Source organism: Hydractinia symbiolongicarpus, chromosome 13 (genome assembly GCF_029227915.1).
Source record: "Hydractinia symbiolongicarpus strain clone_291-10 chromosome 13, HSymV2.1, whole genome shotgun sequence".
Classification (NCBI taxonomy): domain Eukaryota; kingdom Metazoa; phylum Cnidaria; class Hydrozoa; order Anthoathecata; family Hydractiniidae; genus Hydractinia; species Hydractinia symbiolongicarpus.
The window spans coordinates 11,921,277-11,932,431 of NC_079887.1; the positions used below are offsets into that span (position 1 = coordinate 11,921,277).

At 32.5% G+C, this 11,155-nt stretch overlaps 1 protein-coding gene across 3 annotated transcripts in view; it reads right to left on the reverse strand.

Moving 5' to 3' along the window:
* LOC130622936 (uncharacterized) overlaps nt 1–9,711 on the reverse strand; it is a 32,191-nt gene extending 22,480 nt beyond the window's left edge. The window contains exons 1-4 of one of the 3 annotated variants that reach the window (XM_057438396.1): nt 9,148–9,711; nt 7,294–7,321; nt 4,787–4,989; nt 4,236–4,601 (exon numbers count right to left, since the gene is read on the reverse strand). In XM_057438396.1, the coding sequence (XP_057294379.1) occupies nt 4,236–4,601; nt 4,787–4,989; nt 7,294–7,321; nt 9,148–9,202 (652 nt within the window). In that variant the 5' untranslated portion in view covers nt 9,203–9,711. The remainder of the gene's footprint in view (nt 1–4,235; nt 4,602–4,786; nt 4,990–7,293; nt 7,322–9,147) is intronic. The other 2 variants (XM_057438395.1, XM_057438394.1) reach the window with 2 other exon arrangements.
* Between the last annotated feature and the right edge of the window lie 1,444 nt (nt 9,712–11,155).

The following is an 11,155-nucleotide window of genomic DNA, read 5'->3' on the forward strand; positions in this document are numbered from 1 at the left end:
TAAAAATACAGATTAAATGTATTTCACGAAATCAGTTTTAAAATTCGTAAATATCTTTTTATTTTATCGAAAGGCAAGAATAAAATGCTACTTTTTTTTAAAAAAAATATCTGATACACCCATGTGTAAGTAAGTTCATGTTTTATGCAAAGTACGCATAAAGTACCTGTTTTTAACAACCTGCAACCCTGCAGATTATTGCCCTCTTATGCAGCTCTAAATAAACCAGGGAAAGTGGTTAAAGTGTTCCATCTGTTAGTACTATGCAATGGACCCATAAACTAGACTTATCTTCTCCCTTTATCTTCCCTCTTTATCTTCGCAATTTATAAAAGCCTTATTTGACACGTGGTTAAACACCTGGGACATTTAATTTACATTAAAATGTCGAAAAAGTCAAGCCAATACTAAAGTTTTAAAAGAACAAAGCATTTGGTAAGGAGTTGCGAGGACATTAATAAACAAAAATCTTTTGCCACAAAACCTAACTTTACAGGGAGATAAGTGGTTTTACAGAATATTAATATAATATAAACTGTCTATCTGTACCAAGAAATATTACTCGAAGTCAAAAATATAGACTGAGCTTGCGCGGTCGATCCACTGACGGAGGATAAAATTTCTAGGAAGAAAAGTTTATATTGTAATAATTATTAACTGATAGCTATTTTGTTTGGGTTAGTAGAAACCGGGATTATTTTCTAAAGATTTGCTTGCGAAAAGCTTGTAAAAAAGAAGTTTTGATGAAGAAAGAAAACGTTCGATTTGAACTTCATTGTATCAATCTTTCAAATACATGTCCGAAAGAAAACAAAGCATTCAGATATCCATACATAGAGTTTTTTTAAAAGGTTTTTGAACCAAAGTTTATTCTTCGTCAGAATAAGTGTTTATCACACAAATTCTACACCGTTTTGCTTGTCGTTTATTGTTACGATGAATGTTGATATTAAAATCGCAAATCATTGCTGGTTTTCTGGCGGAGTGATTTAAGATTTTGGATTTACTGTAAAACTAGTTTGTCGTATGTACGTAGCTAGCCATGTTGCAAATTCTGTGGCATAGTTGTTTGTTTACATTTTTAGCAATCGTTTTTGGTTGAGGTTAAAAGTTATAGCGTTCTGTATAAAGCCTGGGGTGGAGGTTTTTTTAGCAAATCAGCGCACTGGGTTTGCCGTATATACTGGTTGGACATCGCTATCAGATAATATATAACAGCCACTTGTTATAAAATATTTTATTCTCTGATGATGACTTGAACTATAGTCGAATGATTAAGAACTGCAAAATTTTTGTTTCATTTATGATCTGGCTAACGTGATTTAAATAAAACGAACTTATTCGGACTTTCTTTTTTACTTTTTTTGTGTGAGCACACACATGCAGCATAAGAAGATGTAAGAAAAGCCTTTTATACCTCTGTTACAAAACTATAAAGGCGCTGGGGTGGAAAGCATAGTTAGAGAGGAGAGGAATGTTTGATCTAAAAATCTTTTTTTTTTGAGTAAGCAGAAGGCGAGTTATAATGAGTTTTCCGCCGCTAGTAGATTAAAAATTGTAAATAAAAAATTAATATTAACTATCTCCAAAAATTAAAAAAATGTAAAGAAAAATTTAAAAATCGTTTTTAGATCATTGTTTTGGGATCACAGGTTTTAGTGTATTAGAAGCACTTTTAAAATATCACACCTTTCAGCAATGTTGTTTTTGTTCTTATTTGCTTATAAGCTTTCCCCTACCATAAGCTCGAAATTTTCTCCATAAGCTTGACTTTCCCGCCATAAGCTCGACTTTTTTTATGAGAAAAGCATGAAATGAGTCCTGAAAATCAGCAACTCGAAAAAGGCATTCCATAATTTCTTATGCTTTTCTACTTTATTATTTTATTACAAAAAACACTATTACATAGGAAATCCATCTAGCTTTTAGAAATGATATATACTTTTATATATTCTTATTATTAAATATTATTATTATTATTATTAGTTAAAAAAATATAGATTGGTGTTTCCCATATCCCCATTTTTCGACAAAAATACACTTGCAAATAAAACAAGACGTATGATATACGTAAACAACCTCGCGAATAAAGTTTACAAAAAGCTGTCTATTAAATTGTGATTTCAGTTACGAAGTTAGACACGACATATTTTGCTATTCAGATGGGCAATAACATTTCTTGTGGACTACGCAGTTATTTTTCGAAATTGATTTGTGAGATCTTCTTGAACGGAAAATTCCTCGAAATTTCAATTTTCGTTGGGTCAGTCTGGGGTAAACTGACTGACAGAAAGAAGAAAGCGAAAACGAGAAATTCTTTTCGCTACAAAAAGAATTTCGTTCTCGTAATTATTTATATATGGTGGAGCGTCTTCGTTTTTCTCTTACGTATTGTTGTGGAAATTTTATTTTTCGCAGACTACTTTCCAGGCATTTGGGGAGACCTTAATTCTGCCTATATTCACTTTTGAAAACTTTTGTGGAAACACCTTTACTTTACCAGTTAGTTAAATAAATCTTGTGAACACTAATCTTATCTTTTTAAAAAATAAACAATATGCAGGCGCTGCATAAACTATCCCGCTATTGAAAATGCACAACTATGAAACATCCACAATGCAACCCAATTTTACAATTTCTGCTAACAAAAAATACAGCCTATCATTCATGGTTGAAAGTCGCGCGATTGAAACGTTTATGAGCTTAAACTCCATTTAGGTGACAAAAATCAAAATTTTGATGTCACTATCATATTCAGCATACTTTTTTGTTAATTGTGCCAAATTTTGCCGAAAATAAAGTATTTTAATTTTCGAACCAATTTTGGCCTAAAATGACATTTAGGTGACAAAAAATCAAAATTTTAATGTCACCATGTTCGGCATACTTTTTTTGTTAACTTTGCCAAGTTTTGTCTAAAATAGTTTTAATTTTTGGACCAATTTAACCTAAAATGACGTTAAGTGACAAAATCAAAATTATGGTGTCACTATTATGTTCAGCATACTTTTTTTGTTAACTGTGCCAAGTTTTGTCGAAAACAAATACCAAATTTGGCCTGAAACGTCATTTAGATGACTTCCAAGTACTTAGAGAGTTTAGGTACGAAATTTAAATCTGTGACGTTGCAATTGATTATTTCGGAGATAGTTAGTTACGAGTTAGTAAAAAGAAAAAAAAAGTAAAAATAGTTACCAAGATGAGATTCGAACACACGACTACTCCCGTGTCGGTGCTCAGAGAGGCAAAAATTTCCATTCTTGTAGGACACATTTGCGTTTTAATACAAGCTCACGAGCTTGTAATAATCATGCACAAAAATGAAAAACCCAGCCCATTATCACGCGAGTAGCTAATATTTAGTCTGCCCAACCAAGATCACGTTATATTGAAGCAATATCGCCAAATTGGACTGGCTCATTATCCATATGATCGCAATTTACTTCCTGTGAGGAATCCTTTATAAAACAGTCTAGTGAACTAACAACTAGATAACTAAGCTTTCTTCGAAGATATTATAACGTGTTTTTTTCATGCAAGAACTTGGACGCACACGAAAATATAAGAGTAAATCCCTCATTCCAATCCAGCAATTAACACAAAATAATTTCTGAGAGCAAACCTTGAATTAAAATCTAAGCATAAAGCCAGCAAGTAGCCAAATCTACCCTTTTAAATAACATGGGAAATTAGTTTTCTTTGTTTTGGTGGGTGAGATCATTCACGTTCATGATATTAACGAAGAAAGGATTTCCTGATATTGATGACGTAAGTAAAATAACAACAATGGAAATAACCAATCAAGAAGCGCAGTCAGTATTTTGATCGGAGCAAATTCTTTTGCAACCCAGCGTAATATTCCCATATTACTATTCCGATTTGCCAGTGTTTCAAAAAATTACGCTGAGTCTTCTGACTATTAATAAAGGCGAGGCTGATAAGCCCCTTATTTAAGCTAACTTGTTTGATGTCAAAATGTATAATAAATTATATATTGCTCAGGTGCACTCATTCCAAAAAAGAATGTACATGCAAAACTAAGTTTATTGACACAAACTTCCATATGTCTCTGTTTCTATTCAGTTAAACATTGTTGTAACGGCAATGGTGAAATCTATAGACATTAATTTTGCCATTGAATTAATTCAGAGGAGCGAAAATGTTATACAGTATGGATACCTTAGCAAAAGGGAGGAGGATATGACCAAGCTACATAAATTTAATAAAATATATACCTTTGTTTTGACAACGTTCAAAATAGGAATTATTCGCTTCAGGCAAAACTTGACAATTTAGATTAAATCTGCTGTCATTTAAGCGAGGTATCGATGCACGGCAGATACTACGTAAATCCTTCATCAGATTGTAAACATGTTTGAACAAAGCAAAACACTTGTCATTGACGCAGGTTGATTTACAAGGTGGAGATAGTATAACTGAAGCATCAACATGTGATTGTAGGCACACTGAATGTGTTAGATGGCAAAGAATCCACTTGATATCATAAGAGAAGCAACTAAAGAATAATGAGATCTTCTCCTTGTATACTTCAGTGATATTTTTCAAATTTGTTGCAAATTCGGGCAAATGACTGCACACATCTAAATTAGAACAACATAAATGCAATAGACATAAAGCCAGGAGATTCAACGTCACCCATCCAGTTACGCGTTTAGTGCGTGTAAACCGTGTCTCACATCCACACGTTTAGTACAGTTTTCTTCTGATTATTAAATTCACTGCACAAACAGTCAACCTCCATTGGTCTAGATTTATTTAATCTTACCTAGGTGTTCTTGCAATTGTCTATTAATCACTATCATCTTTGTGTGATTTTCGGCATTCTTCCAACCAGAAACCAGCGAAAAGACTATTCTCAAAATTCTGTCAGTGCTGTTTAGATCCTCCATGTTATAATTGTAGATATTATACTTCGACAAAGCATCAAAACATTGCCCATGCGGTAACACATCTTTGTAGGGAATGCAACTTAAATTAAGTAAAATCAGGGAAATAATACCACATGAAGTTACTACTTTAATGAAAGCTTATAAATTTGTTGCAAGAAAAACAAACAAGGATACCACTATTTTATTAAATTTTGTTATTAAGAAAAAGAATTTCTTATTTTTATTTTTATTTCTTATTGGCTCAATTAACGAGATCAAAACTTGAGCCAAAAAAAAAAAATTAGATAGGTATGTACTAATTCAAGGGAAGAGATTTGTGTGGGAATTTTTTTGCGGAATTAATTTTTGCCAATTTTACCCAGATCCTCAAAAATTAGTTTCGCGGAGGTAAAGAAATCCTGCAAAACTTTTGAAGGATCAAAGCATGTTGCGATTCAAGGATTAATGTATAAAAATGCGATAAGTGCCAAGTTTGGAATAACCCAAAGCAATTCATTTTTGCTGATGCAGCTGATTTACAGCGGAAAGACATCCCAAAGCATTCCAAAGTTAAGGTTTTCAGACTCATTTTCACTTAGTGTAAATGAAAACATTACAGCAATACTGATGAAACTCTTAAACTTTTGGATGAGGTTATTTTACCGTATGTCGAATAAGAACGTAAACGCCTTCACCTGGATACCGATCACTCAGCCCTCCTTCTTCTTGATGTTTTTATAGGTCAAAAAACAGAACCGGTGATTCAAAAGCTGAAAGAAAACCATATCTTCATGTCCCAAATGCCAGCAAACATGACTAACCTGTTTCAACTCTTAGATTTGACAGTAAACAGAGTAGCAAAGTCGTTTTTGAAAAAGAAGTATACCCAATGGTACAGCGGGCAATTTCAAAGTCCCTAAACAATGGTCTTAAAATGGATGAGATCAAAATCAAGTTGAAACTGTCGATTCTGAAACCTTTAAAAGCAAAATGGATTGTGAAGCTTCACGTTAAGCTCTCAGAAAGGTCAAGACATCATTTCCAATGCATCTGGAATCACAAAAGATATAGAAGAGGGGACAAAAGGTCTACCGAAACTTGATACATTTGCTGCAATCGATCCACCTTCATTGCTGATTGGACAAGAAACCGTCAGTCGTAAAGAGATGGCAAGTTCTGTTACCTACTATAGCGAAAATGATACTGACGAAGAGGAGTGGTATATGGGGACGATCAATTTAGAAATAGTTTCGACATTTTCAGTGATAATGATATTTAATCTTACATTAGTTACAGCTTAGTATCCTTTCTTTGATATTTTGATGAAAAATAGAGAGATATTCCATAAATCAGATGTTTTTCATACACTTAGGTACTAAATTAGGTGTTTCCTGACTTTCCATTTACAAAATTTCTTGCATCCGCAAAAAATTATTTCGCAATACCTCTTGGGGTCGCTATCGGCAAAAAGTTATTCCGCTAAATATGCCATTTTTGGGTCACTTATCCGTAAAAATAAATTCCGCACAAATTCCTTCCGCAAATAATGTTTTTTCTATGGTATAGCACAGGTATTCCATATGTCATGAATGGTTGAAGCGCGCACAGCGTTATAGTGTTTCAGGTGTAATACATTTTTCAAAAAATAACTTTCCCGCAATTTTAGCTGAAATAAAAACACAGTTTAACACCTGTTGTAGCTACCCCGTCATAGCAAATATCCAAACATTGTTTTTATTTTGAAGTATAACTTTTCGCAAAAATAAGTACAACTTGTTACAGGTAAACCGTGTCGCACATCCATTTAGGCGTCATCCCAAATTTTATCGAAGCGTCGGTTCAAACAATCTGTTGTTAACACCAGGCTTGGCACTTAATGCCGTAAATCGTGTCGCATATATGTATAGGCGTATTATCTTATTCCAATGTTACAAAGTAAGTTTACTTTAGCAAATTTTCTAATAAATACAAATTTGCTCTCATTAATTTCGTTGAACAATAGATCCAGCCTGGGCAGAAATTTTTTTCGTAAAGAGAAAATTGTATTTCCAATCGTCAGCATGAAAATTATGTATAGACCCAAGGGCAGTGTTATTTTCTTTAAGGTAATGGAACCTGACACAATTGTTATAATGCGTGAAGGAATAAAGCAGTAGTAACGTATAATCGCAGCGATGTCACAAATCTTTAACAAATTTTCGCTCAGATGTTATTTAATTCAGTTGTATATCTAATTTCAGCACGGTAACTAAGTACAGTTTGCAAGTGTGAACCGCGAATGCGGAAGATGCAAATATTCACTGTATCGAATAATACAAATATTATCTTGTCATATTATGTTATATTATTCAATGACATTGATTTTATAGATAAATGGTAATTTTATTTAAAAAATAATACTTACTTTCTAGCAGTCAAGTTTTCGTCACATTCTAAAATGAGTTAAAAATAATCCACAATAGAAAAATACTTTCAAGCAGACTATTTTAAACCTAAAAAAATTCACAATTCGAAACAATAAAACGTAACAATGTAAGCAAGAGTTGTCTAAGGAACTTTGGAATTTAGGACAATTGACCATCTTTTAACGCTCGTTGTTATTCTCTTTAAAAATCAGTGACGCTGTTGTGAAAGGATAAGGATAGGAAGAGGATACCAAATTAGATATAAAAATAGTCAATTGTGTTATTAACCATTTCATTGCATAGATGACTTTGAAATGGTATACAAGATACTTTTTCTGAAGAGGCTAGGCAACTTGACTTTCTTAGGAGCTGCTTTTTCTGCGCTTTAGGTATAAGGCGAATAGGTCAAATACAAATCTTTTCGAAACATTTGGACGTCTGTCTGATGTGACTAAGGATGTTGTCCCCTGTGTTTGTATGTGTATTTCTGCAACTACTGATGATGCAGTTTAGGAACATATACTCGAAGTGAAAAACGGAGATGTGAAGAAAATCGAAATTACGGACCACATCCAGGGCAGAGGTCACCAGTTTAATTAGGATGAGAAGAAAGTCATTTACAGAGAATCTAGAACAACGGCTAGAAAGATGATAGAAACCATCAACAGTGTAAAACGTGACAAACACATTAACTGTATCTTGTATCAACACCCTTAGATTTGGTTATCAGCCCTACAGTAGAAGTAGGTATCTTCATCTAGGTCCTAAAATGGTAATTACTGTAAATAACGGTAATTATCAGCTCGTTCCTTATTGGTTAAGTTTGACGAACTTCGATCCTCTGCAATTACATAAATACATGTTCAACATCATTTTACCTTGCCCAATGATGGGAGAAGGATCTCCCGAAAGGTCGCCTACTAAACTATCATGATAAACTTATAGAAATGGTAAAATTTCCACAGTAATATGAATGCTGAACAGACAAACCAAAAGAATATCTTTAATAATACTGATAATGTTGTTTTTGTTGACAATGAAAATTATATTATGGCAAAATAATGAATACTCCGTGGAAAAATGCACATATATGTTCGTACATCGTTGTTTTGTGCGTTTCTTAGCGCACAGTTTTCGTAAACCTAATCAAAATATAGTCATGCAAGACAAAGTTCTTACCTCCAGTCCAAATAAGAATCATTTTTTTTAAAAAATTCAATAAAGGAGAGTACCATTTTCTTTTAGGAATGAGGTAGAAATCAGGTTTAAGATTATATATTTTAATTAATAAAAAAAAAGAATCCATAAAATTTCTTTTCTAAACCTTAAAAAAGTGTTTTTAAAACGTTTTTATCTTACAAATTATAGCACTGCATGCTTTACAACTTGAATACAATGTTGGTATTCTTTAGCGTTTCCTTATTTTATGAAATAACGGTGAAATTGGTATCAAAAGATTTTATTGTCAAATCCACGTCATTTCATGAAATAAGAAAAAGGTGAGTTTGAATTATACAAATTAAACATGTTTCACTGTGAACTAAAAATTAGAAATCACAAATCTTATCTTTCTTCTGAATATTAAGTGCAGTGTTCTTGCATCATCTTACTGCAAAATTAATTAGATAAAAATAAACTCATGCATGAGTTTAGTAATAATAATAATGTTTAATAAGAAACGGGTTGGTGGGAACTAGGCTTAATAGATGAGCTTGAAAAATACAGTAGCTTGAGTAACATAAAATCTCAATCAAGCTTTTGTGTTGGTTATATAAAAAAGTTTAAAATAATATCGTAAAATAAAAATTAAATTCCTCGACATTTCTTTATTTATAAAATAAAATAGAACTTACTTAATAACGACAAGTTAACCACAAATATAAGAAATAAAACCTCGTAGTACTGCATCTCAGTCAATTTCTTCTAATAATTAAACAGCGAGATTTAGCTAGACATTCTCTCGTACCATATAAAACCTTATACTTCGTATAGACTATCACAACACCAATTTATTTCTACAAAATGGCTTATTGACGTCTTAAAAATGTATTTACTATTTAATTATAATTTTCAATCTAATTCTTTTATTCTGGTTAAATTGTATTCTTACTTTGGTTAAAGACGTTCCATTGTGTTTCTACAATACTATTATTGTTTTTAAACTCTAACAAGATAACTTGGTAGTTAATTAACTGAGATACCATTATTAACAAACATAAGAAATAAAACTTCATAGTACTGCATGTCGGTCAATTTCTTCTGATAACTCAAGAACAAGATTTAGCTAGACATTCTCTCGTACCATCTAAAACCTTATACTTCGTATAGACTATCACAACACCAATTTGTTTCTAAGCAATGGTTTATTGACGTCTTAAAAAAGCATTTACTAATAAATTATAATTATACATCTCATTTTTCTTTATTCTCGTTAAATTGGATTCGTATTTTGATTGTAAGAGAAAATGCATTAACGTGCCATTGTGTTTCTACAATACTATTATTTTTTATATTATATAGCCTAACAAAATAACTGGGTAGTTAATTAACTGAGATAACATTTATAAACTGTCATTTTCTATTAAAAAAGCACGTTGTGTGTTCAATAAAGGGATATATAATAAGAAATAAAACAAGTGGAAAATGCAGTTACTGACTTGTTTAGCTAGCTTGCCAAACCGTCGAAACCTTAAAATGAAAATTAGTGACATGTAAATTCTTAATTAATATTCTGACCTGAAAACATGTGTAAATAAATTATTAAAATAAACCACAGATGTGAATCAAACTATCTCGAAATACGGCAAATTATAGGAAAAAATGAAAAATGTAGTCACAAATGGAGAAAAAAGTTCTAAAAATTACGCCCATCTTTTGCCAGAAGACCCGGCATAGCTCCCTTGTTTGAGCATTTATTACAGGTATACTGTGTCAATCATCAAGTGGAGTGCTTACAGTTTCACTTCAATAATTCCTTCACAAGTTCAGTACAAATAGAAAACACAGACTGTCAATGCTATGTTAAACCGTATACCAAGCCTTATGTCAGACACTGGCTAGAGCGTCTAGTAATGTTAAACCACATGTCAGTTACGTCACATATGGAGAATATCTTTTTAAATGATATAAAATGCTTACAGGGTTAATAGATTAATGTAAAAAGTCTACAGATAAACTGAAGAGCTTAAGTGATATAATCTCTAAAACTTTTAATATCATTACTATCTGTCTGCCCGTGGAAGAATCCACTTTATTTCTCATTTAATGCATGTAACGGATACACATCCATCAAAAAGTAAACACACAACAGTGCTAGTTTTACAATACAAGGCTAAATTGCAAAACTATATACTTGATTTGTCAACAGTACACCAGGGAAATTCCATCATGAACATACAGTTTGTAATACATGCCAAAATCGGCTTTTAATACACTGCATACAGCAAAATGTCCGAAATCAACAGTTACTTGTTGCCTAACCCGGCGTTTCGACACTGGGACCCCCAGCTAGTCTAAATAGCCATTTTTATTGATAGTGCTACCATTTTTAAATTTATGACTGCGCAATGCAATATGGGGAAATCAGGGTATGTTATGTAGTTTCGGCGAATGTTACTTACTGTAAACATTGGTAAGAAACTGTCTCACAATGGTGTATTCACAAGAAAAATTAAACAAGTGGAGTGTTGAAAACTTAAGGAGTTATTTGTTAGCTAGGGGGGGGGGTCCTTTAAGGAGGGTACTTAAAGCTGATTTAATTAGGAAAGTGCTTGCAGTAGAATTGCTTAATCTCCCTGTATCTTCATCGTTGGAAAGAAAACAAGAAGACATTCAAAACCGACGTGTGTTTAAATTAACTGT